This window comes from Sarcophilus harrisii, chromosome 6 (genome assembly GCF_902635505.1).
Source record: "Sarcophilus harrisii chromosome 6, mSarHar1.11, whole genome shotgun sequence".
Classification (NCBI taxonomy): Eukaryota; Metazoa; Chordata; class Mammalia; order Dasyuromorphia; family Dasyuridae; genus Sarcophilus; species Sarcophilus harrisii.
Genome location: NC_045431.1, coordinates 232292974 through 232320717, shown reverse-complemented (window position 1 = coordinate 232320717; position 27744 = coordinate 232292974). Strand labels below are relative to the sequence as shown.

The 27744-nt window shown below is 46.8% G+C and overlaps 1 protein-coding gene across 9 annotated transcripts in view; it reads left to right on the top strand.

Moving 5' to 3' along the window:
* The window catches only part of AMBRA1 (autophagy and beclin 1 regulator 1), a 168514-nt gene that overhangs the window by 134368 nt on the left and 6402 nt on the right, over window positions 1-27744 (top strand). For all 9 annotated transcript variants that reach the window (XM_031943017.1, XM_031943015.1, XM_031943016.1 and 6 more), the window contains 2 exons: window positions 20222-20361; window positions 27646-27738. In XM_031943017.1, the coding sequence (XP_031798877.1) occupies window positions 20222-20361; window positions 27646-27738 (233 nt within the window). The remainder of the gene's footprint in view (window positions 1-20221; window positions 20362-27645; window positions 27739-27744) is intronic.

Sequence of the window (27744 nt, the reverse complement as noted above, 5' to 3'; positions counted from 1 at the left end):
TGTTACCTTCTGAATCCAATTCTTCCTGTGCAACAAGAGAACTGTTCGGTTCTGCACACATAGATTGTATCTAGGATATACTGTGACATATTTAACATGTATAGGACTGCCCGCCATCTGGGGGAGGGGGTGGAGGGAGGGAGGGGAAAAGTCAGAACAGAAGTGAGTGCAAGGGATAATGTTGTAAAGAAATTTTTTTCAAAATTAAAAAAAATTAAAAAAAAAAAGAGAATTTCACACCCTATGTGAAATCACATGACTGCTATGATCATGAGGCCCTCCCTCCAGCTTTACTCAGACACACAGTCTATACTGGATCTATCCGTGAAGTTCTCAGACATCTCAGACTTGCTAGGTAAGGGCTCTGGGACCAGTCAGCTCCTACTCCTATTTGACTGCATTACTTCACTGATTGAATGGTTCAGTAGGACAAAAGACAGTGAAGTTTGTTCCGTTTATTTAGTGCAAAGAGTTTTTGCCTCAACAGCCCTTGGAGGTTGGCATTATCCCCATTTTAATGATGCTGAAATGGGCTTCAAGAGGCCAAGGCACCTGTGCACTAAGTGTCAGAGACAGCATTGGAGGCAGGGACTTTCTGTTCTTAAATACTTTGTACTAGTCCCTGCTCCCTCTAGTCAAGATGCCCATCAGCCTTCCCAGAGAACGCCATGTGTTTCCACTTCAGGTCATACCAGGACCTGAAAAGCACCTCACATTTTTGTAGCAGCATTTCCAGGGATCGGGGATAGCAAATCGGCCCAGTCTTTCTCACTTCTGATGTTCCCCTGCAGACCTCAAGGAGAAAAATGTATTGAGTTAATGCCATTCTGACTTTTGCTTAATTTAAATACAGTAGAGTACAAAGGGTGTTGTCTGCTTTTCCCCACCTTTTTTTGAGTCCCCACGGGACTCAAAAGCTAACATCCTCCACTCTCCCTGGTTAAGGTGTGAGCACTTATAACTTTTGAAAAACAAGACCTAAACTGGAAGCTAAAGCTCCGCACTGCTCACACAAGCTGGCCTTCCCTAGCATTCCGGCAGCTCTTTTCCCTGGCCTTGGTGGGGCTTCTGTCTCCCGGATGTAGCCTGAGGGAGCTGCCTTGGGCAGACTGGCATTGGTCCAGGAGCGGGAGTTGGGATAATGGGATTGTATTGTCATCTATAGGCCTGGCAGCACAGAGGAGGCAATCTATCTGGAGAAGTCTGGGTTGAGGAGATTGGGTGTAATCAAATTAGCCCATTGCCATCCTGCTGAGGTCCTTGCTTCCTACCAATTCTCATGAAGAATAATTTCTTAGGCTGCCTGATCAGGCACTTGGGATGCCCTCTCAGGCCCCATCTGGCAATCAGAGGAGAAAAGTGAAGCTCCCGACAGTCAAGGATTGATGATCCTGCCCTGCAAGGTTAGGTCGGGCTGTTCTTCAAGGACATTTCTCTCCATTGACATGATCACCCATCCATGTAACTCTGGGCCCCCACCCTGTAGAAGGGACCACCGGCATAGGCTGCTGGCCATTGGCCTTTTAGCGAGAGCAGACATGATTGCTCTGCAGCCCCTGGCCAGTCTTTATGTCTAGAAGCTCCCAAATGTTTGGCTAGGATTGTGGAAACTGGCCACTGCCAGAAGACCACAAAGACCTTTCTTTTTCAACTGCTGCGTTGTACTACTTCTTTTTATTTTCAAAAGTAGTTTTTATTTGATGTTTGTATGTCACTAAAATGAAGTCATGGGATTTAATTTCTCCCAAATTGTACAAATCGGAGACTTCCCCGGCAACTTGCTTCTGCCCTTACAATCATGGCTTTGCTACAAGCTGGAAGGTCCAACTGTTCTCACTCTGAATTCATTTTTAAATCATGCAACCCTTTGGGATTTGCCGCAGTTATGATAAGATGAGGTGTTGGGCCAACTGCCATTCCTTAAGGGAGAGTCCCCAGTGCCGTGGGTGCATTTTAAACTCCCTCCAGTGTCAGAGCTTCCCTTCTTCTCCACTGTAGACATTCCTGGGGGAAACCTCTGTTGATAATAGCTGATAATACATCTTTCTTAGCCCTGGATCAGTTTTACTGGATTAATCAGTCCTAACAGCCTAACAGCCTATCAGGTCCTTTTTTGATCAGTGGTGTCAAACTCTGTGGCAGCGCAATAACTTAGAAAACCACAAATTAACATAATCTGTGTTACATTGTATTTTTATTTATCTTGTTAAACATTTCCCTTAATCAGCTGGAGGGGGGGAGATTAATTTGGGATAGGAATTCTTAGTTTGACATTCTGTATGTCTCTCTCCCTTCATTCTTGGATTCTGCCCTCAGTTTTTGTGACTGAAGCAGATTCTAGCTTTGCATTCTGTGCCTTTCTTTTTCATAAATCCCTCTGATCCTTGTACCTTTTGGCTGTGCTCTGAGACATACCTGGCTCTTGGGGTCTCTTTTCTACCAAACTTGTATATTCTTGGCTCTTCACCTGCTCATTTCCTTTGACTGCATCTGCTCAGCCATTCATCACTCTTCCCGATCCCCTTCTAAGTGCTTCCCAGAATATTTGTATTTATATTCCTTTTTCTCTGCTTAGATTGACCCCTGTGGTGTTTCTAATCAGCAAGGAGAATAAGCCATAGGCAAGCAAGCAACAACAGAAAAGGTGAAAATATTGGGTGTAATCAAATTAGCCCATTGTTGTGTTGCCCATTCAGTCCCCATAGTCCTCTCTCTGGGTGCAGATTGGCTCTCTACGTCACCAGACCATTGGAATTGGCCTGAATCACCTCATTATTGAAGAGAGCCCCGTCCACCAGAAGTAGTCATTGTATAATATTTCTGTTGTTCTGTACAATGATCTCCTGGCCCTCCTCGTTTCACTCAGCATCAGTTCATGTTAGTCTCCCCAGGCCTCTCTGAAATCATCCCCCTGATTGTTTCTTATAGAACAATAATATTCCATAGCATTCATATATTATAATTTACTGATTCAGCTATTTCCCAACTGTTGGGCATCCGCTCACTTCCCAGTAAGGAGCACGCGTTCTAATGGAGAAAATGACACACACGGAAGGTTTCCGCACGGAGCAGAATGGTACTGCCCCTCACCTCTCTTCCAGCTGTAATATCATATTGGGTTCTTAAGTTTAAGCTCCTTGATGATGACGAGGAAATTAGTGACCAGAACTTTCTTTTCAGAGTTTTCAGTAGATGTAGTTGTTGTTGTAGCCCCACTGCATAGTTCCAGGCCGTAACTCCCATCAGGGTTTCCAGGGGAAGAGCAAGAATTGATTACTGGCAGATCTTAAGCTCAACCTGCTTGGCCTTAGTTGTTGGGTGATGGAGGAGAAGCTGTGGCCTGGCCAGGGGTGGCAGCAGGTCTGGGGGTCTGGGTCACTGCTGCTCCCAAGGCTCTTGGGTTCAGAGTTCTGCCCATTTTCTTTGGGTTCTAGGGGAAGGGGATGGTGGTAATTTGTCTCTCCTTTGGGTGCTTGACTGCTTCTGTTGTGAGTCATCTGGGGAGGGAATGAGGCTTCCCCTCACAGGTCTTCTGGCAAGGGGTGGTTAACCCCTTCTTGGAGGGTTTTTGAGGCTTTTCAATTCTGAAATTTTCCAGTTCTTTAATGACTGCTTGTCGGGCGCATATTGGGCTCAGTGGGGTTTGCAAGGTCATTTCTGCTTTGGCTGCTTTTGTGGTTTTTGTTCTAATTGGAAATGGGCTTCGTGGTCCTTGTTCTTCACACTTCTTGTCTGCAAAAAGTTAGTTACAATCCTGGGAAGCCTAGGAAATTCTAGATCTCTCTAGGAGGGGTAGAAATCTTCTGTCTTTCCAGAAATCTTTCCAGATTCAGAAGTGTTATGATGTGGGGGGGGGGGGGGGGGTTGATGCTGACTGCCTATCGGGCCTGAAGGAGCTGATTCTAAGAAGCTCACTTCAGATAAAAAGCTTACTTTGGGAGCTTTGATTTGAGAGATGTATTTCTTTGTAGAGGTGGCATGGAAGCCCATGGGAGAAGCATCACGTGGAATGGCAGGTTTGGTTGGTTTTCTTGTTTGTTTTAACTGGATTCAAGAGTTTTGATCTCTCCCCCCTTTTTTTCCCCTCCTTTAAAAAAATGTCTTTATTATGAGGGATAGCTCTTGAGAAGGAAGAATAAAGAGGGAAATCTAGCAGTGTAAAAACTAATACAAATCTATTTGAAAAGAAAAAAGAATTGGAATGAACTTAGAATATTTAAAGGACTTTTTTAAGGCTTTTTATTACCAACTTTAAGAGATGGCTCTCAGAGTGAGTACAGGGAGGTATATAGTGAGAAATAAAGGTGATTTTTAAAGCACAAGATATAAATAAGAACTTACTTTTTAAAACTCTTACCTACCTTTATTCTCATTTAGCAATAGTTCATATTTATAGAAATTATATGAACATTTAGAGAGTTTTCCCCACAGTTATTTTGTGAAGTAGACAATATAAGTATTACCTTCATATTACAGATAAGGAAACTGAAGCCAAAAAGCTCAAGTGACCTGCCTGTGGTGACATAGGTGGTTGGTATTAGGGATGAGACCTCTTCCACCTCTGAATCCTCTGAACCCATGCTTGTTTGCTTAACTTCAGTATTCCGTCTCTGCCCCTGCAGTCTGATTCTCCTCCAGGTCCTTCAGTAAGTTCTCCCCAAGGGGCCCATCCAGTATTGGGGGAGCCTTGCTCGGGTAGCCTTAGGGGCGCTTGCCCACTCCTTGGTTGTCTTTGGCCCACACGGGCTCATCACTTTTGCTATCTGTGCCCTTCTCTGAATCCCTTCACCTTCCCGCTCCTTGCTGCCCTGCTCATGCCAGCCCAGCACGTGCCTCTTGTTGCCCCATGCGTGAACCTCGTTTTTACCTCTTTGCCAGCTCTGAGCATCGATATTTGTCTAATACTTCTGTCAAGATGGTCCTTTGCGGGGGATTCTAGGGTGATTAGGAACACTGCAGCCCCGTTAGAATGTCATGGGAGAGGGCCTGCCTTTCTTTTTGCTCAGTTTGTATTTCCGGGCCTTAGCCCAGGACCTCAGCAGGTAGAAAATGCTTCCTGACTTGTGGTCCTGCACATCTGCACGTGGCCTTTGTCCAGCTATCGGCATTGGTGGAGGAGCTTGATGGGTTGCCCATTATCTGAGTAAAATAGTCTGAAAAACAGATTTTCTCCAACCATTGGTTTTTCCTGCATAGACACTTAGGCCAGACTCTTTCTTCACAGTTATATCTTTGTCACAGCCTTGCAGTGGCGGGGGTCTGTTGGAATCTTCACAAAGTGTAAAGTCATCAGAGTTGATGGAAACAATAATTATCTAATTTAGCCTGGTTCAGTATGATTGATCTGATCCTAAGAGGAGATATTATGGGCCAGAACTTGAAACAAGGTACTAAGTACAACTGATAGAAACAATGCTTGTGTTCACACCTTTAGAGAGCTCATAGAAGCAAGAAATATTTAAGTACTCATTGGAGTTTGGGAGATTTCAGGGTTTAGTATGAGATATCCGAATTCACACCTCCCTTGAAGCTCTCAGGGCCAGAGAGCACTCTGGGAGAAACCCATAATCCCACTCTCTCAGAAGAGATCATACATAAGAAACAGACAGAGGCTCTCTTGGGGAGTTAAGCTAAAAACATTGAGAGGGGAGCATCAAGTCAATTCAAGAGAAGCCCTCTCTCAGAGGCGCAACCAGATTCACTTCATCTCACACCACTGTGGTGGCTGGGCTCCTGCACTTCCTCCACTGAGACCAAGCTGGTTTGAAAGGCTCTTCAGAAAGCTAGCCGAGCCCCAAGTGAAGGAGACAAGAGATCCATTCCATCTTCCACCTTTGTGGTAGTTGGAGGCAGAAGAAAGCCGAGGCAAAGGATAAGCTGCAAGAGCTTTTAGAACCAAGCAGAGAGAGAGAGAGAGAGGCCTCTAAGAAAAACTAACCAGGCTATATTGAAGGACACAATAAAAGATCTGAACTTTTAGCACCTGGCTGCATTTGAGTGATTATTTACTTTTAACTGAAACGAAGGCTGCCTCCAGAAAACCTCCCAGAGAGAACCATTATATTTTAAAGAAGAAAAACACCAACAGGGGTCTGATGTAGCTGACATAATGTCTGAGCGGCCCTCCCCCAGCTGCTGTAGTACAAGGATGTTTGGGACAGAACCTGGCTGCTCTGACATCCAGAAAGGAGAAGCCCAGACTTCCCACCTTAAACTCTGACTGCAAGGTCACCTTGGTCCTGTCCATTTAGAATGATGAGAAAAGAGTGAACCAGACAGGGATCCAGCCCTGTGTCACCTGAGCAGGTGCTACCGAGCCCAGCCTGGGCCTCCTTAAGAACTCTGCTGTTACCGCAGGCTCCTTGATGGGGAGGAATCTGAAGCTGCTCCTGTCACTAGACTTGTCATCTCCACTTTAGAGAAACATCATGTTGGCTTTCATCTGCTAATGCCATTTCACAGCAATCTTCATGTGGCTTTTGATGGCAGAGTATTATTAGAAGTTCATTAGCATTGTGCCTGGAAACTGTGCCTTGTCTTTACTGAGTGGGAAAAAAGGTCATTAGCTGAAGGAACAAATTGCCTAAGCTCTCTGGGCCTCAGTTTCCCCTAGAAGAAGGTAGATGATCTCTGAGGAGTCTTTTGACTCAAGATCTGGGATTCTGGGATAACTTGAGTCCAGGGTCTGAGTGCATTCCCAGGTAAAGCTATACTGTCCCACACTTTTGAAGCTTCATTTAATTCATTTAATCCAGTGGACTACTAACTACACCAACCATAATTTTTTTTCATTCTATACTAACTCATTCTGTAATATCTAATCTTTCTTAGTATCCTTCCAATAGATGGAATACGTGATATAATTTAATCTTTTGGACTTTGCTAGTTTTATTGAGTCTGTAGCTCCAGCTCCATCCGGCTCAACACAGGGCCTTAGTAGCACTGAGTTTCTTAATGCTTTCCTTGCTTTGGGGGTTTAGAATACCAAAAGACAAGGAGAAAGATTCTCTGGAAGGGTACTATTTCTACAAGAGAAAACTCGAAGAAAAGACAGACTCCTTTGTTGTCAGAACTGATTAACTCCTTCCTAAGATTTGGTCCTCATTAATTTTCTAAAAGCTGCTTGTCAGTTGATTAAAAGCGGCTTCCTCTGCAATTATCTCATAGTTGACTTCTGAGACGTCAATCCGCAAAAAGCTGCTCACTCTCAGAACTTTATAGGAAAGGAAGAGAGAGGAGGATAAGAAGCAAGAGATGTGACAGGGGAGAGCCAAAGTTAAAACAGAAAAAGCAATCACTTGGGTTGAGACCCGTTAAGTCCCAGGAGCCACTTTGCCATTTGTAGACCATTGTGATGCTGGGAGGTTTTGCATTTCTTCAGGGCCCTTTGCAAAACTGTGGTCAGCCTTTACTGGGCAGCTTTGTACATTTTTGGGCAATATGTTTCCCCAGTGTTTGTGATGTTGGGGAGAAGATAAGGAGAGAGGGGGGAGGGAAGAGGAGAAGAGAGAAAAAGGAAGAAGGAGAAGTAAAGAGAGAAAAGAGAAGGAAGGAGAGAGAGCTTGAGCACAGAGCAGGAGAGGAGAAAGAGCATGAATCATGGTTCCCATCCTGACACTCCCCAGCCCCAACCAGAGCACCTCGCACAATGGGGTTTACACAGGCACAGAGTATCACCACATTTTCATGGCGTTTCCTACTCCCAGCTCCCTGCATCCTTACAATATATTGCCCTGGGAAGCTGGGGCAGGAGGGGCCACAATACTGAGCTTGGCTCAGATCCCACAACTCACATTTGTTTGACTGTAAAAAAAAAAGTCCTTTAGATCCCTCGAGCCTTAGTTTCTCCATCTGTAAGAGGTGAGCAAAAAATACTAATCTCCAGGGCCATGGTGAGATAGTTTATGTGAGGCATCGAGCATCCAAACTTCTTTGTAAGTTGGGGGGTCGCCGGCTCTGGGCATTAGGCAGGGTGAGCGGTTGTTCCAGAGCAGTCCTGCGTCCGCTGCCTGCCTCGTGCCCGAGGGCTGTGGGGGCCCGGTGTGCCATCTGCTCATGGCGCTCTGCAAGATTTGGGGATGCCGAGATAACAGGTACCTCAGTCTCTGTGTCCAGGGACACCTCCTGCAGATGGCCGCCGTGCCGTCCCCGCAGCTTCGGCTCTTCTCAGCTCTGAAGGGAAATTGTCCCGGCCATCTCTGAGGAATACAACCAGTCAGTTCCTAAACTCTGCCTTGTCCTTCCTCAGCGTCTCTCCTTGGGTCTCTGTCCCCATGACCCCCAGGCTAGCGGAAGGTCCCTAACTTCTCTCCCAGGTGGCCTTCTTTTGTGACTGGACCCTGGTCTTTTTACTAGCAGCCCAAACCTGGAATGCCCTCGCGCCTTCTGCCTCTTAGAATCTCTTATTTCCTTCTAGACTCCATTCAGGTAGTACTTTTCCACACAATTTTTCCTCACTATCCTAGCTCCTGGTGCCTTCTTTCCTCACCTCCATTTTTACCTGCAATTTATTTGTGCATATTTTAAACTTCTTGAGGTATATGCTTTTCAGGTGAGTTCTGTTTCAGTCGTGTCCAACTGTTCGTGACCCCATTTGGGGATTTGTTGGCAAAGGTACTGTAGTGCTTTGTCATCTCCCCCTACAGCTCATTTGACAGACGAGGAACTGAAGCAAACAGGGTGAAGTGAAGTGTCTGAGGCCAGGTTTGAACTCAGGAAGAGGAGTGTTGCTGACTTCACTGCTTCCCCTTTATCTTTGCATCCCCCAGGATCTTGTACGTTGCCTAGCAATTATCCTCACTGGATAAATGCATATTAATTGATTGGTTACTGATTAACAGGAAGGATGCTTTGGTATTTTGGTACCAACATTATATTATATAATATGAGTTTTGTAGCCATGTAATATTAATTTTATTTCCATTATTGTTGATCTTGTTGTTTTGATTCTACTTTGTTCATTCTGCAGCACTTTTTAAATGGCTCTCCAAGTTTTTCACATTTGTTACTCTTTACATGTCTAGACAATAAGTCATTGCCTTTCTCTATCACAGTTTACCTGACCATTTCCTAGTTATAAGGCATATAATGTGTGTGTGTGTATGTATGTGTGTGTGGTCACAAATAATGCTGCTCTGAATATTTTTTTTTAACATTTTGCCTTTTCTGTTATTAAACTCCTTGGTATATAAACTCCATAGTGAGATCTCTGGATTGAAGTGTGAGCAATTTAGTAACTTTTCTTGCATAATTCTAAATTGTTTTCCAGAGTCCTTGGGCCAATTCACAGATTTGCCAGAAATGAATCATATATTGGTTTCCCTAGAGTATTTCTGGTATCATATTTTCTCACCTTTGCTAATTTGATGAGTATGAAGTGATTCTTCTGAGTTGTTTTAATTTTCATGTCTCTGGCTATTACTAATTTTGAAAATTTTTGGTAATTTGGAAAAGATTGAAAGTTTGACATGTAAATATATATATATATATATATATATATATATATATATATTCTTTGACTAGTCATCATTGGGTAATGGAGATTTGCTTCTGTAATTTGTTTCAGTTCCACATACATTTTGCATGTTAATTTATTATCAAAAATGTCTGATGTACAAATTTAAAAAAACCCCAACACATTTTCTTTTAATTGGCTGCATTGATTTAGTCTGTGTAAAATCTTTGTCATTTTAGAGAATAAAAATTGTTTATCTTGTGATCTTTTTTAAAGGAAGTTTTTGTTGATATTTCCAGTTCTTTATATTACTAGTTATCCCATGTATCTCATGCCTTCCTCCTCTCACAAAGCTATCCAGTGATGAATATATTGAAAAAGTGTGTGGTATGTAGCACCTTTGGACTTCCATGAAAGGGTAATTGTGAAGGTCTCCTATCTCTTCATTCAACTTCTATTTGATCTTTATAATTTTCTTACATTTACTTTGTTTTTTAATAGCTTTTTATTTACAAATATAAGCATAGGTAATTTTTCAGCATTGAACTATTCTTTTAATAGCTTTATTCTTTAATTTTTCATTTTTTTTCAAATAACATGTAAAAACAATTTTTAACTTTTATCTTTTTCTTCTCCTCCCTCAGATGACAAGCAATTAGATATAGATTAAACATGGATATATAAAACATATATCCATTTGGACAAGGTGGCAGAAAAAAACACAGAACCCCCTCCTAAAAGAGAAAGAAAGAAACAAACAAACATAGAGTTTTTTAAAAGTATGCTTCGAGCTGCATTCAGACTCCATCTGTTCTTTCTCTGGATGTGAATAACATTTTTCAACATAAGTCTATTGGAATTGTCTTAGATCATTGGATTGCTGAGTATAGCCAAGTCATTCACATTATATAATGTTGTTAGTATGTACAATACTCTCCTGGTTCTTCTCACTTCATTCTAAATCAATTTATATAAGTCTTATCTGCTTATCATTTCTTATAGCACAATAGTATTCTATTCCATTTCTTGTTCAGCTATTCCCCAGTTGGTGGCCATCTCTCCAGTTTCCAATTCCAACCACAGAGGGAGTTGCTGTAAATATTTTTATGCCTATAGATCCTTTTCCTTTTTCTTTGATCTCTTTGGGATTCAGACCTAATAATGACACTCCTGGATCAAGGAATATGAAGTTTTATATGCCTTTGGGCACAGTTCCAGATTGCTCTCCAGAATGGTTGGATTAATTCACAGCTCCACCAACAATGCATCAGTGTCCCAATTTTTCCATATCCCCACCAACATATGTCATTTTCCTTTTCTATCATATTAGCCAATCTGCTAGGTGTTTGCATTTCACTAATCAACAATGATTTAAAGTCTTTTTTTCATATGACTATAGCCAAGTTTGAGTTATTTTTTCAACCTGCCTGTTCATATCCTTTATCCATTTATCACTTGAGGAATTATTCCTATTCTTAAAATTTTGACTCACTTTATCTCTATGTATTTGAGAAATGAGGACTTTATCAGAGACTCTCTGCTTTCCTTTTTACCTTGATTGCATTGATTTTATTTGTAGAAAACTTTTAATATTATCTCATGGAAATTGCTCATTTTACATTCCATATTGCTCCTATTCTTTATTTGGTCATAAATTCTTTTCTCATCCATAGATGTGACAGGTAAAATATTCCATGCTTTCCTAATTTGCTTATGGTACCTTTCTTTACTTCTAAATCATGTACCCATTTTGACTTTATCTTGGCATGTGGTATGAGATATTAATGGATATCTCAAGTATTTTATGTTATCTACAGTTATTTTAAATAGAATTTCTTTTTATCTCTTGCTGTTGGACTTTGTTGGTAAAAAATAAAGATGATGATATTTATATGGTTTTATTATGCATTTTGTAACTTGCTAAAGTTAATTGTTTCAACTAGTTCTTTTAGTTGATTCTCTGGGATTCTCTGAATATACATACCATCATATCCTCTAATACAGAGAGTCATGATTTTGTTTCCTTGTTGCTTATTCTAATTCCTTTGATTTCTTTTTCTTCCCATACTGCATAGAGTGTAGAATAGTAAATGTTGATAATGGACTTCCTAGTTTACTTCAGTCTTTTTGGGAAGATTTCTAGCTTATCTCCATTACAGATAATGCTTGTTGATGGTTTAAAATAAATCTTACTTATTATTTTAAAGATAACTCCATTTATTTCTGTGCTTTCTAGTGTTTTAATAAAAATCAACTTTATATTTTTGTCAAAGGCTTTTTCTGAATCCATTAATTAAATAATCATATAATTCTTGTTGATTTTGTTTTTTATATAATCAATTATGCTGATAATTTTTCTAATATTAAGTCAGTTCTATATTCCTGATGTGAATTCCTCCTGGACATAATATTTGATATTTTGCCATAATCTCCTTGGTAGTATTTTATTTAAAATTTTTGCATCTGTATTAATTAGGGAAATTATTCCATAATTTTCTTTCTCTGTTTTTGCTTTTCCTGGTTTTTAGGTTTCGATACCATGTTTATGTTATAAAATGAATTTGGTAGGATTCCTTCTTTGCCTGTTTTTCCAAATAGTTTGTTGTATTGGAATTAATTGTTCTTTAAATGTTTGGCAGAATTAATTTGTGAATCCTTGTGGTCCTTGTGGAGATTTTTCTTTTTTAGGTAACTATTAATGGCTTGTTCGTTTTTTGTTGTTGTTGTTTTGGGGTTTTTTGTTTTGTTTTTGTGAAAAAAAGGAAGAATTATTTAAATTTCCTCTTCTGTTGATCTGAGCATTTTATATTTTTGTAAATATCCATCCATCTCATTTAAATTATTGCAGTTGGACATGTAACTGGACAAAATAGCACCTAATAAATGTTTTAATTTTATCTTCTTTGATGGCAAATTCATCCTTTTCATTTTTGATAGTGAGGATTTGTTTTTTTTCTTCCTTTTTAAAAATATAATTAACCAGTGGTTCATCTGGATTTTTTGTTTGTTTTTATTTTTGTAAAAAACAGCTTCTAGTTTTATTCATTTGTTCTATGGTTTCTTATTTTCAGTTTTACTCATCTCACTTGATTTTCAGGATTTCCAGTTTGGTATCTATTTGAGAACTTTTCCTTTGTTTTTCTAGTTTTTAGTTGCATGCCAGATTTATTGATCTCTTCTTATTCCATTTTATTGATGTAAGAATTTATCCCTTAAGTACTACTCTGACTGCATCCCATAAATTTTGGGAGGTTGTTATTCTCTTTAATGAAATTATTCTTTCTGCAATTTGTTCTTTTCTCCATTCATTCTTTAGGATTAGATTATTTAGTTTTCAAGTAATTTTTTAATCCACATTTTAAGCCCCTTTATTGAATATAATTTTATTGCTTCATGGTCTGAAAAGGGTTCATTTTAATATTTCTTTTTTTCTCCATTTGTCTTTGAGATTTTTATGCCCCAACAATGGCTAGTTTTTGTGAATGTGCCATGTACAGCTGGGGAAAAGGTATATTTTCTTTTCCCATTCAGTTTTCTCTACTTCTAGCATATCTAACTTTTCCTAAACTTCTGTTCATCTTAATTTTTCTTTCTCATTTTTTTTTTTTTTTATCTATCTGGTTTGGAGAAGGGAAAAGAGGAGGTGTAGTTTTACTGTTTCTTCCTGTAAGTTTTAAGATTTTGGATGTTATAACGAATATAGGAATATCTTTAAAAGGACTGCACATGTTTAACCTGTATCAGATTTCTTGCTTTTTGGGGGAAGGGACAGATAAGGGAGAAAGGGAGAAAAATTTGGAGCTCAAAGTCTTGCAAAAATTAATATTGAAAACTATCTTTACATATATTGGGAAAAACAATATTATTGAGGGGAAAAAAAGAATTTGGATGCTATACCATTGGATGCATATATGTTTGATGTTGATATTACTTCGTTGTCTGTGGTCCCTTTTAGTAAAATATTGTTTCCCTACTTATTTATTTAGTTCTGTTTGATTACTCCTGCTTTTTTTTTTTTTTTTTTTTTACACATCAACTGAAGCATAATGGATTCCACTCCAGCCTCTTAACCTTTACTCTGTTTCATATTTATTTCTTGTAAACAAATAATGTCATATTCTAGTTTTTAATCCACCCTGCTATCCGTTTCCATTTTTATGAATGAGTTATGATGGCTTTGTATTTCCCTTCATCCTATTTTCCCTTCTATTTATGCTTCTGTCTCTTTTTACCCTGTCCTTCTGCAAGTGTTTTTGCTTCTGTCAGCTGCCTCTCTCAGTCTGCCTTCCCTTTTCTCAATTCTCCACTTTTGTTATCTCCCTGACCTCATACTTCTCTGTAGGGCAGGATAGATTTGTGTACCTGAGTTTGTATGTTATTCCCTCCTTGAGCTAATTTTGATGAGAGTAAGGTTCAAACATTAAACCACCACTTCTTTCTTGCCTTCCAGTATAAAAACTCTTTTTTTCATCCTTTTTTTAAAAATGAGAGTTAATTTACCCCATTCTGCCTGTCTCTTTCCCCTTCTCCCAGTGCATCCTTTCTTACCCCTTAATTTTATTTTTTGTAATTATCTCATTATGATCAACTCACACCCATGCCCTCTGTCTATGTATATAACTTCTAACTGCCTTAATAGTGATACAATTCTTGGGGATTACAGATGTCATCTTCTCATGTAGTAATGTAAACAGTCCCTTTTCCTCTTCAGCTTTTAGTGCTTCTTTTCAATCTTGTATTTGAAAGACATACCTTCTGTTCAGCTCTGACTTTTTCATCAGGAATGCTTGAAAGTCCTCTTTTTCAAAAATTGTCCATTTTTTTCTCCTAAAGAATTTTACTGAGTTTGCTGAATACATAATTCTTGGTTGTAATTTTAGCTTCTTTGCCCTCTGGAATATCATATTCAAAGTCTTTAATGTAAAAGCTGCTAAACTGTCTGTTATCTTGTCTGTAGCTCCATGATATTTGAATTTGAATTGGTTGTAATATTTTCTCCGTGACCTGAGAACTCTGGAATTTGGACATAACATCCATGGAGTTTTCATTTTAAGATTTTTTTTTCAGGAGGTGATTGGTTTAATATTTTATCCTTTCCTTCTAAGATAATTTATCTGATGATTTCCTGAAAATGATGCTCAAGTTCTTTTGATCATGGTTTTTTAGGTAGTCCAATAATTCTTAAATGTTCTCTTCTCCTTCTATTTTCCAGGTCAGTTGTTTTGCCAATGAGGTATTTCATGTTTCTTCCATTTTTTTTCTCAGTATATTGATTTTTTTTTAAAATTGTTTTTTGGTGTCATTGGGTTCCACTTGCTCAATTCAAGATTTTTAAGTCATCTTTTTCCTCTGGCAAGCTTTTGTACCTGTTTTTCCCTTGATCAATTCTACTTTTTATTTCTTCTTTTCAGGGCATTTTTATGCCTCTTTTACCAAGCTATTGGCTCTTCTTGATTTTCTTGCATCACTCCCTTTTCCCAATTTTCTTCTCACTTTTTTATTTATTTTTTAATTGTGAGCTCTTCCAAGAATTATTTTGGAGGCCTATGATCAGTTCGTATTTTTCTTTGAGATTTTGCATGAAGTTGCTTCATGTGTGTGAGGTGCCATAGTTAGCCCCAGAATATAGATACAAATAAAAAGTAAGATAGTTCCTGCCCTCAAGGAACTTAGATTTTAATAAAGAAAATAACATCAACGGGAGTTGAAAAGGGAGAGACTTGGGTAGAGGAGGTGGGGAGATGATAAAGATGAATAAGCAGTGCGGCCTAGAGAGGAATGAAGATATATGACTGACCTGGGCCCATCTGGGAGAAAATGGCCAATAGGAAAGTGAAACCTCAGGAAGAGGAGAAGGTACTTCCAGTGTGAGAAGTACTCCAGGGGTGGAAGGCCAAGCTGCATTCTATTTTTCCAGTCGTTCTTGTCAAGTGAAGGATTATTTGAGGAAGGCACAAAGGTTCTAAACTTCAGCTAAGCATAAAAGGAGAGAATTCTGAAAGACAGAAGTGAGTGCGTGTAAGAATGTAGGTGAGAGCTGACTGGTTGGTCACAAGATCCTAGTCACTTTATTCTATCCGATTCGCCAAGATAGCTGATCTTGTCGAGTGCTTTGAGATCTAGGACAGAAGACTTGACTCTGTTTTATTTCAAGGAGACAGATTTTAAATAAAGTCTATCCCTCAGTTAATCCGTATACTGGGTTCCAAACCAATTAAGTCTTGGGAAAGCTGAAGGGAGATAAGAATGGAAGTTGTGTAGATACAGACCTAAGACCGTGATCAGTTCTCCTGAGATCTCTTGAAATAACAGATAAGAAAGCCATCAGTCTGCAGGTCTGAACAAACCAAAGAGGTGGCTTTAAGAATTACTTTGACCCGGCAGCATCTCAGCATTGGCAGGGGAAGGAAAATTGCACGAAGACTGAATGTGCGCCTGGCTGTCTCTCCTGGAAGCTCTAGTTTGGACGGCGGGATTGAGGCATCGAGCATTCTGAAAGACGGGGAGTTTAGGCCAGAGAATCTGGATGCTTGTTGAACATGGACCCGCTTCAGTGCAAACTGGGCAGGGCCTGTCACGTCTTGCAGGTTGTTCGCTCCTGGGTATCATTAAGGGAACTTGGTGATTTTCAAAGGACCCGTTCTCTCTTAGGGATTAGAAAATCAATAACTACTCAGGAATCTGAGCGAGTCAGCAGCTAGCAGCTACGGGAACACCTCTTAACAAGAACGAGAACTCCACAGAGGATCAGGAGCCATGAGCTTCAGACAGGCCGGGAACCCTTACCAAATAAACTGGCCAGAGACAAGGCCATTTTCATCCCCGGTGCCTGAACATACCCCATGTTCGTTCCCGGCCCCAGGACTCTGGCTACTCCAACATCGAGCCAAAACAAGAGCCGAATGTGGGACAGTGGAGCGAGGGAAGAGGTCAGCACCGACCCTGTGAAGTCGGGTGCTTCCATCCGTTGGCCTCCTGTCAGCAGAAGCACGTTCTCTCCCATCTTCAGGCTGCGCTCATCCTCACCATCTGTGATGAGAGGCAGCCATCCGTTTCAGACGAAAAGGTCGGCTGTCTCTTAGCATCCAGCCCTCATTGATTTGTTTTTTCCTCCCCTCTCAGCGCATCCTCTCCCTGTTCAAATGGATTCCTCTGGAGTTCATCAGTTCTCATGACTCCTGGTGTTCAGAAAGCATTCCCTGTTGCAGCTTTGGGTTATGGGAGTATCCTTCTCCTTAGGACCACAGGATGGTTCTAGCTGCTAATTAATGTGGGAGAGTGGAGTCCACTGCTTTTTTGCCATTTGCTCTCACCAAGGGACTCCAGCCTTACAGATTCCCGTGAGGTGCACAGTTTGTCTCTGGGCTAAGTCAGGGTAATGGCCTGAGATTCATTGGCCTGCTACACGAAAGAACGCTTCTTATTTGAGGGGAGCAATACCTTTTTTTCCTATTGCATTTTAAAAGGAAGGAAAGGAAGGTCTCCCACTGTGCCATACTGGCTGACTGCCGCTCTTATCCATCTTTGAACAAGAAACAGGGCTCCTGGATCTTTGATCTGGGAAATGTTTTCCTTTGTATCCTCGTAGCTCTTGGTTAGAGTTGGGAGATAGGGTTGGGGCTGGGAACCATAAGTACAGGAATTGGCCTTGCATCCCAGAGGTGAAGAGCTCGTTGTCTTCTCTCCTGCACCTTTCTAGCTGTAGATAATTTGTTGGCACACTGAATGCTGCCCTGACTCTAGAAAAGGAAGGAAAAAGAACCCATCCTTCCTGTGTATTGAGCTCTAATTTCCCTCCAGAGATATTAGACCCCCAAACTGAGAATAATTTGCATTATGAGCTGGAGTTTAAGTTCAGTGAAGCCATGATGTTCTAGACTTTGCTTAGTCGATTGGTAATCCATATCTAGCCCCATTAAAGATTTTTAACCTTGATCGTGTGATCTAATGCCACTGAGATGGAGATGAAATACTGTTTCTCTGGGTTGAATCCACAACGTTTCTGAAAAGAGGTGTTGGGGGCACCTAGGGGTGCAGGATATCACCCGCCCTGTCAAAGAGTGGACATATTGTTTGGCTGGTCCCTCTCTTTGAATCTTTGTTACAGGGGATGACTCAGTGGAGGAAAGACACTCAGAAATGAATATGATAGTAAAACGTAGAAATGAATTGTTTTTTACACACAAAAGAGAGGGAGAGAGACCACTATTGTCACTATGATATAGAGACAACTTCATTTGCAGCCATGGTTGTAATGTGCTGATCAGTTGAGCTGTATGTGGGGTACCCTCATTTAAAATTGTGTCATTTCTACAAGCACCTCCGCTTTCTCTGCGTTTTCCCTGGCTTTTAGGGAAGGTCAAAGATTACCCATCAGCTCACCAGTCTTGGGCTTTGGCCTGGGCCATTGGAAGCTTAGTGTTTCTTGGCCAAACTCTCATGGATTTGGGAAGGCCGAGGCTTTGGGAATCTTTACGTCTAGTTAGTAAACTGGGGGGAATAAAATTGGCTTTGAAGAGTCACCTGACCTCTACATGCATAGGAAAGCACGCATATTAAAACAGCGATGGGGATACCTGAAGAAGTCAGTGAAAGCAGTTGCTGGGACGCTTTAAAAAAAAAAAAAAAAAAAAAACTAAACAGAATAGCCTCATCTTTCCTGGGCTGGTTTCAGTGCCTTTTTTCCTGAAGACACAATTGGCTAAAAGAGCTATTTCTAACTAAATGGACATGAATAGATGGTATGTACTGACCCTTGCCCTGAGCTCCCCCTGCCTGCCTCTGGATGAGAGCCTGATTAAGGAATGGACCCTTATCAGGGAAGGTTCCCTGAGGCAGCTGATCTCCACAAGCATTTCCTGGATTTCTGCCACAAAACAGGATTTCCCTTAATCCCCAAACTCTGGAGGTGATGGACGCATTCCCTGTGCTGCTGTTTCAGGACTGCTGTCAGAAGGGGAACAAATCAATGCCTCCATTTGTTACTTGGTGGCCAGGGAGACTGGGAAATCATGTGCTGTGCGGTTCCGGGGTCCCCACCATTAATTACTTGTTTCCAGCCTTTCAGTGGCCTCCTTTGCTAGGAGGGGGCTGCTTTCTGCCTCAGCCATATTGTTCCCTGGGGGACTTTGTTCCCAAAGCAAGGTCTCTGCCACAAGCAAAGAGACGTTTGCTTATTAATCTTTATGTGGTCACGGACGATAAAAAGACAATTTCTTGTCCTTAGCTTTGCCTTCTCTGGCATAAAGTCCTGGGGAAGGAAGATTGCCTTTTCTTTCTGTGTGTTTACAGGAAGCCCATCACTTGCTTTCCCCCGGGGAAAGATAAACTTTGCTCCAAGAGATGGTCTCCTCAGTTGAGTGGTTTGTTTATAGGGTAATACCCCTGCTTCCTTCCTAGTTCCGGGGATCATTCATTTGGAAGGAATTAAGTATTGGGTGCCAGGTCCTAGGCTAGTTGTTAGAGACCAAATCCCAGGAGAAGTCTGAAACAGCTTAAGGAGCTCCTTCTCTGTCGGAGGGGCCACGTGGACATAGGTAAGGGTGCCCAGAGCCGGCGGAGGGCATGGAGTGCTAGCGAGTGAGCCCAGATGGCTTCTGGGGGCACGTCGCAGGAGAATCGGGAGAGCCATGATGCAGAGGCCAGAGGCCAGCCATCCCACCAGCTGGCTGCCCAATGAAAGAGCATCCCTCCTTCCTCTCCTGGTGCTCTCAGGGCGACTTGGCCCCCGGGATGCCCAAATCCTCTCTAACTCTGGCCCTGTAATCCTTAGATTGAGCAGCGGTTGTTGCCGTAGCACCTTGACCGTACCTAGTGAATCCCTCTCAGCCGTCGGGCAGAGGGGTGATGTTACCCCCGTCTTACAGATGACGAAGCTTGGAGATGGGGAGACTCGTGGCCCGGCCAGCTTGTCACTTAGCTCGGCACTAACTCGGGTTTCCAGACTCTTCTCCATGCTCTTTCCCCTCGGCTTCGCTCCCTTTCCACTGCCCTTTCGGAAGATGCTCCGGGCCGACCAGGCAGGTTGAGTTGTTAAAACTCCCACTCCAGCTCATTTTTTAGATCTCTCTGGAGTGCCCAGAGCAGAAGCACATTAGCTTGGGGGCAGACAGTTTATGCAAAGGAGAATGTCTTGTCTTAATACCGAGGAAAACTGTCTGTTCCATGGTGATTTATATAAGCTAGATACATCTTCTCCGCATGTGAGAGATTCCCCTGCCCCTCTCCCCACATCTGACTGTACCTTTTAGGTCTCGTTAACAATAGCAATTTTAACATTGCTTTTAATTAGGTGAATTAAGAATGTTCTCCGGTGTGATCACCCCCTCCCGCCCCCTTATCATCTCCAGCTCCCCATTGCTGTGAGAATGCTGCGGTCTCCATAGTAACTGGGGCTACCAGCCCTGATTGGAGCCGCTGGTCGGTCAAGTCAAAGGGAAGTCTGTGGCAGCCGCAGGCCCGGAGTCCTAAGTGACCCTTCCAGAGCCCCGGTTACTGGGCTGAGTTCGGGGAGGGCAAAGGTCACAACTAGTAAAAGCAGATGAAGAAGCCCGTGGACCAGGCCGAGCGAGTGTCCTTGGCTCTGCCTCCCTGGGGCTTCCCCCCTTGCCGCAGACGAGACTGCTCTGTCCCCGCCCCCCCATCTGGCCTGGAGCGAGGGGGGTCAGGCAGGTTCCTGGTGGTGAGCGTGTGTTGTCTCTGCACTTGGCTGATCTTAGTAACGAGTTGTTTTTCCCCCTCCTTGTTCTTTCCCTTTTTCTCCCCTAGAGAGTTTTCAACGTTCTCTACCCCATGCCGGCTGACCAGCGGAGACATGTCAGCATCAACTCTGCCCGCTGGCTACCCGAACCGGGCCTGGGCCTGGCCTACGGCACCAACAAAGGAGACCTGGTGATCTGCCGACCAGAGTGAGTGGCCTCGGGATGGGCGGGGGTGGCCGGGGCGGTCCGGGAGGACACAAGGAGGGCGACAGCCCTGGGCCAGGATGTTGTCCTTGCAAGGTGAAGGTAGGCTGTGTCCCCGAGGGTCACCTGGGCTCTCCGGAGCCGAGCCCAGGGTCAGGGGCTCCTCGGGACGTTCCGCCTCTCCACCCCACTGTCCCACGCAGCCCCGGCCCCTTTTTACAGGTGAGGAACCTTGTGTCTTACAGAAAACTGAGGCTCAGAGAGATTGAGTGATTTGCCCAGGATCAAACAGCTAGTAAGTGTTGGAGCCAGAATTCAGCCCCAGCTCCCTGTTGGCCCCCGGCTCGCGCTGCTCTTGTGTCTTCATGAGCCGACAGCGGTTTCTGTTGGCCTGGGTTTGGGGGCCTCTCCGTCCCTAGGGACCACGGACGTGCCCGCTAGACAGAAGCCCCGACTCCTCTTACCGACGTTCGGCCTCTGTCAGACTTCAGCAGGCAGTCTTAGGTTATCGTCGGGGCCTTCGCTGTGACTGCGAGCCAGACCCCAGACCGGCCGCTCCGGCCTGCTTCGGGTCTGGTTTTCTTTCTGCCTTAAGGCTGCGGTTCAGTGGCATGAAGGCAGAGAGAAAAAGGCCATTGGAAGCCCCTTCCATTGTTATCAGGGGGAGAGAGCCAAAGCGGTCCTCCCAAACCCTGGTCATCCCTTCGCTCCTCCCCGTTTCCTAGGTTTTTCATAGGGCACAGTGGTCAGGACACATCCAGGGGCTCCCCCCTCAGAGTTAGCCCCGGCCTCAGTCAGATTCACCTGAGGGAGCCAGTAAAGGAGGAGCCAGCTGCTGGGGAGGACGCAGCCGGCCCTCACCCGGCCTCTGCCGCTTCTGTTGCCAACCCATCCCGAAGCCCTCTCACCTTAAGATTCAGTCGCAGTGTAGGAAGCTGTTCGGCCTTGTTGGGGGTGCGGACCACCCCCCCCTTCCCCCTTCCCGGCGCAGCGGTGGGTGAGCAGACAGGCAGGTGGGCTGAGCAGGGCCCTGCATGTGGGATGGAACAGGGACCACATCCTTTCTGTCCTGATTCTGGGCGTTCTGGATAAGACCTTTTAGCTGAGGGAGGCCAGCAGGGGGAGGAGAGGGAGCCCCGGGCTCCCCGGGCTCCCCACTGGTCCTTGTGGAAGCTCTGACTCTCCCCTCTAGCCGTAGCTCTCAACCCCCAGGACGTCTCTTTGTCTCAGAGCACATTGTTCTGACCCACTTGTCACGGGTTTGTTTCTGGTTAACTCTGGGGGCGAGGGGTGGGGGGGCTGTCGCCTCCTCCTACCAGACTGTGAGCTCCATGAGGGCAGGGACCCTGCCTCACTCGAACTTTGTACCTCCCTCATCGCCAAGCACAGTGACTCTGCACCTGGTAGGTGTTTAATAAATTTTTGCTGAATCGATCTTAGCTTGTGAGATGTATCTAGATCTTAGCATCGAGTGGACTGAGGCTTCAGAAGGGGAGGAACGTCTCCTCCCCTTGGAGGCACTTCTTGGGAGCCCCTTGGGGACCCCTTGGCTCTTGTGCTGTCTTGCTCTCTCGGCCCATCCGGCCGGCCCAGGCTGCAGACCTGTCACGTTTCCGTCCCTATCCTCCCTGCCCCCATCTCCCTTCCCGAGCGTCGGCTGGGATCAGGCTTTCCTGAAACACATCTTGCTTCCAGGCGTGTGAACATGTCTGCCTCCTCCTGCTACTCCCCCAGGACCTGGGCTATTAGGCTGCTTGCTGCTCGACACTAGAAAACTCGTTGGGGAAAATGGGAAACTGTCTCGTCATCAGAGTTTGGGGCTGTTTAGGATCTTGTTCAGACTCTTGGGGCTCTAGGGGCTCGGATGTCACACTCTTGCCACAGCTGGATTCGGGGGGGAGGGAGGGTCTCACCAGCCCTGCCCCCCTCAGCCCCCACCCCTTCACAGCCTGGCCCTGTCACTGACACAGATTTCTCTCCGAAGCCCCGGCCCAACGCGTTTTGGGCGAGTCATGAACAATTCAGTGAGCACAGAAAGTTCCTCTGGCCCCTCGTGTCTCCCTGTGGGCTCCCTAGCCTCGTCCCTCCCCCACCCATCCATCCCCGAGCCCCCCAGGGAAGGCATTGGCTCTGCCCCAGCTCCCAGGGGGCTCGTTCGGCTTGGAAATGGCCCAGCAATGGGCCTCCCTCCCAGGGAGAGCTGGGGCTCCTGTCTCGTGAGCTGGGCTGGCGGACGCTGGCAGCCAGAAGGTCCGAGCCCTCAATACCCCCTTGCCCCATTGTTGGCCTTTGTGCCTGTAGGAGGATCAGAGGTGCCCATTTTATGTGTGAGAAGCGCAGTGATGCCGGCAGGTCAGAGTCCCCAGGGTGGGGCCTCCCTCCACCGAGACTTCCTAGGCTTGTTTCTGCCCTGGACCCCTCCCAGAGAAGTGGGTCAAGAGCCATATCTGAGGGCTCCAAGGGAAGCCAGTGATGTCGAGACAAGCCTAGGAACTCCTGTCCCGCAGCCGTCGTTCTCCTGTCGGGCAGTCGGTGTCTGGGCCGGCCGTGGGAGAGACAGAAGGGATCAGGGGCCACTCCACGTGGCTTGAGCCCATTTTTCACGTCTGGCCCAGACTGAGGAGAGAAAATAGAGGGGACACTCGGTGCTCGGTGCGTTGCCTCTTCACGAGCGGCTGCCCGAGTCCCAGCCCCAGCCCTGTTTTCTCAGGATGCTCTCTGGGCCCCCCCCCCCCCCCCCCCGGGCGGGGCCCGGGCCCCGCGGGGCCCCCCCCCCCCCCCCCCAGGGCGAGACCTGTAGCCAGCAGGCGGCCACTAACCTACGCACCCCTCTCAGAGTGGGGACCGGCCTCAGCCTGCTTTCCGTCCCCACGGCGGGCCTCCCTTAGTTCTGTCCCCAGCGGCTTAGTCTCCACCTGGGGGGACGGCGTCGGTCCGCTCGGCCTGGGCCCGTCAGATCAGCGGCGGTTCCTTGGGAGCCTCAGAGAGCCCGTCTCTCCAGAGGGAGCACAGCCCGGCCTGCGGGCTGGGCCTAGGCCGGGGCCCCCAGGGGAAGGAATCACCAAGTGAGACCTGTCAGGAGATGGGGGGGTCAAGTGGACAAGCCACACAAACCGTGGGACCCCCGGGACCAGAAAAGCCGCTCACGGCCAGACCACCCCATGGGCCACCGCGCCGGCTGGCAGCCCGGCCCCTCTCGTCCCCGTCCCTCCGGGCAGAGGCGCCCTCTCCCGTGCTCCCCCATCACCCTCCCCCATTTGGAACATTGTCAGCCCTGCCAGCAGCCCTCACCCAACAGCCATTCTGAGCGTGAAGACCCGGGCGGACAGACAGGACACGGTGCTGGCCGCCTGGGAACGGCCCAGTTGTTGTCGGGCTGGACGTGTGGGAGGATTTATCCTGCGGCCACACGCTGAACGAGGTGCTGCAGTGCTCCCACCTCCGTTCCTCAAGGAAGCCCCAGCCTTAGCCCACTTCTCCAGCCGCATTGAAGGCCTGCCCCCAAATGTCCTATGGCTGGGGAGTAAAGGCTCTAGGAGCCCCAGCCCCCCCAAAATGTCCTACACCTGGGGAGTAAAAGCTCCAGGAAACCCCCCCCCCAAATGTCCTACAGCTGGGGAGTAAAGGCTCCAGGAGCCCTGCCCCCCCCCCCCCCCCCCGAAATGTCCCCTAGTGCTCCCACACTCCTCCATCTCAGACCTAGAGTGGGGAAGGAACCAGAAGCAATTTATAGAGGAGGCAACTGAGACCCCCTAGTAATAGTGTGAGAGTCGGGGTCCCAGGCTCTGGGACCAAACTTGCGTCCTGAAACATCGCACTAAGCTCTCTTGTAACCGTCCTACTGTTGGACTGGAGACTGGAAGAATGAGTTATCCGTCATAAAAGTAATCTGTGTCAAGCTCCCCCGCTCCCAGAATGCATTGCTTCTCTAGACCCCACGCAGGTCGTGGTCAGGGTTGTTTTAGGCTCTAGCAGAGACGGGCCCCAGGCTTGCCCCAAAGCATCATGACGTGGGACACAGGCCTCCCTCATTCAGACTGTGCGGCCGTGGCGGGATGTGGGGAAGCTTGTTCAGAGGGTCACAGAGACAAGAGCAAGGGGACTAACGGCTTCCTGAGGTCCGGCAATAAGCCTGGTTCCTTGGCCCTTTGCCATGTCAGACAGGCCGTGGTCAGTGCGGGTGGCAGAGGGCCGTCTGCCCCGGGGGGGGGAGGTCTCCCAGGGCAGGTGCTGAGGGCAGGCTGGCAGTCCAGACCGTCTCCTGGTGATGCCCTCGGCGCCCGCCTGGTGTTGGATCGAGGGGCTCTGGGAGAGCCCAAGTCGGGACGGACTCATTCTGCCCGCCTCGTTCTCTTGTCTGTTAATCTTTCAAAAGGGTCTGAAAACGTTCTGTAAATATCGGCTCGGTCACCAAACCCCGGGGAGGAGGGAAGATGGAGACAACGGTCATTCTTCTAGAAACCAGGAGTTGGAAGCCTGAGTTTCCAGGGTAGCGAGAGGTGCAAGTCCGGCCAAAAGGGCCTCTTTGTCCTCGTCCCTGTGAGAGCAGTTTGGGTCAGGGAGGGTGGGAGCACCGCGCTCGCACTCGGGACCGAAGCTGCCCTGGGATGTTTGTCGGTGAGAGGAGGCTCGGCTTCCCCTCCCCCCCAGGGGTTCTCAGGCCTCCTTCCCCACACAGGCCGACCCTCTGACTAGAGCCGATGGGCCCAGTGACGCACGGAGCCGGGTGGGAGCCGCCATGGGGCTCTGGCAGCCCGTGTCACTCGGTGCCCGTCAGGGGGAGCCGGTGCCAGGGAGGGGAGCAGGCCTTTTGGCGGCACCTTTCCCAAGCCGGGGAGGGCTCCTTGTCGGGGGGCCCGGCTGCATTGTCAGTTTGCTGCGGCAGTTTCCAGCCACTACCTCCTTGGCTGTGGAGAAGCACGAGGCGGGTTCTGGCGGGCGCCTGCACGGGGTTGCCATCTGTCAGTAAACCCTGACAAGTTTGTAAATCGGGCTCCGGCAGCCGCTCTCAGTGGCTTCTCACGCAGCCGGGGCCGGCTTCTCAGGGCGCTGGTCACAGCTCGGCTTGGCGATGGGGGGGATGGAGGGGCTCCGTGCTCAGAGTGGTCCCGGCCATAGCTGCTGCTTCCCTCTGCCCTTCCCCTCATCCTCGCCCCCCTTGTTGTTGCTTTTCCTGGCCCGGGCTCTGTCGTCTCCGTTAGTGCTGAGAGGAGGTGGGAGAGAGACCGCCGCTCCCTGAAGGAGAGGAATCTGGCCCAAAGAGCGCCCTGATCTTGGCTCCGGCTCTCGGCCCCGTGCTGGGGGTGCAGGGTCTCCCCAGATTTGGAGGAAGGGCGGCTCGGAGGCCGCACTGTGGGCCTGTGAGCTCTGACTCTTTCCCTTGGGAAGACAGGGCTCGTACTCAAGCCAGACCCAAGCCCAGAGACATTCTTAGACAGCTTCTACAGACAGAAGCAAAATCCCTCCTCAGCCCACATTTCTGCTCCAGGCCCGCTTCTCTCTGCCCTGGGCTCAGTTCTCTCTGCTCTGGGCCCACTTCTCTGGACCCGCTCCTCTCTGCTCCAGGTCCGCTCCTCTCTGCCCTGGACCTGCTTCTCTCTGCCCTCAGCTTTCCCCTGCTTCCGCCCGCCGGGCAGACCCCAGTCAGCCATCTTCCCAGGCCAGGACTTGCATCGGGGGGTCTCCAGACCTCCTTCCCAGCCTCACTTAGCCCATTAACCTTCATGGCCAGTGCTGTGGGCCGGGACTGGACACTGGGAAGTCTGGGGACACTGGGAAGTCTGGCTTTGAGGCCTGTCTTCAGCACTTACACTGGGCAAATCACTTTGCCCTTGAGCCTCAGTTTCCTAGGGATTCCTGATAATTTGCATCCCCTGCCTCACAGTCATTCTGAGGAAAAGGCTTTGTATACTCAGAACAGCCACAGAAAACGGGAGCTTGCTTCCTGGGAAATTGCTTTGTTCCTAGAGAAGGGCAAGTCTTACCATGGTGGGAACCGTGTTTCTGAGGGTAGAGAGGACATCTGGTGACCAGTGGCCTACCCTGTAGGCCCCGGACACACACAGGAAGAAAAGCCCGTGTACCTGCTTGATGAGAGTCCAGCAGGGATAAATCCATACCCACAGGCAGACAAAAAGCAAGTGGAAAGTCCCAGCCTGCCCTGGGGGGCTTATCCTACACCCCTCCCCTCACAGACTGGCAGAGCAGCCCTGCTGGCTTTGGACCATCCCTATCCGGGACCGTCCCCCGTTCCTGGGGACGGACTTTTCCACGCCTCCTTGGGCTCTTCCTCCTTCAGCGGCTCTAGTACCTCCCCACCAAAGTTGCTTTGTTGCTTATTTTCCATCTACACGCACTGTGATCTCCTCTCCTGGAGCACAAGCCCCTGGAGGGCAGGGACATTTTCATCTTGGGCCCATCCCGGCCTCTGGCGCATCAGCAGGCGCCTTACAAAGGCTGGTTGTGCATTGATTTCCTCCAGGCCACCCTGGGAGCCTGGATTCTTGAAGACGAGGAGCATTGTCCAGATCCTGGCTCCATTTCTTACTCCATGTCCTAGCAAATTGCTTGCCTCTCTCTGGGCCTTAATTTCAGAGAAATTGGGAATAACTTTCTCCCTGAATTTACAGATTTACAGACCGTATTGAAAGACTGTCTCCTTGGACAGGTCATGGGCAACAGTCCAGGAGTGAGATCCCACACTCCTCCCAGGGTTCCCCACGGCCTATCACCTGCTGATGATGATCTCACCCTCCTAAAGGTGGAGGATGCAATTAAGGGGCGAACATGTCTGTAAAATGAGAGGGATGAGATGAAATGAATGAATCACTCCTAAGGTTCTTTTCAGATCTGAACCCATGAACCCTTGAGCTTAAGCATAATTCCCATGTTACAAATGAGGAGACTTTGCCTCTGAGGGGTTAAGTGATTGACCCGTGGGCACCTATGGATAGAGTACCAACTCTGGGACTTGTCTCTCACTCGTTCCACTAAACCATTCTGCCCTCGTGCATCCATCAGGAGAAGAGGAAGTGGGCTAGATCCGGAGCCACAGGGGCTCCCTCTTGCAGCCTTCCCCTCTGGAAGAGCATGTGAGTGAAGGAGAAAACCCAAGACTCTATATTCTTCCTTCTCCATTTTCTTTCTCCATCCCCAGGAAAGAGAAGAGATGAGTTCTTCCAGGCCCAGGCCTGCAAAGCCATGGGGAATGGGTTGGGGAGCCCAAGGTCTCCTGGTCCCCTCTCTAATCTCTTCAATACCCTCTCCTCTGCCACCTCTGCCTTTTAGGGCCTTAAACTCTGGTGTTGAGTACTACTGGGACCAGTTGAATGAGACAGTCTTCACCGTCCATTCCAACAGCAGGAACAGTGAACGGCCTGGGTAAGT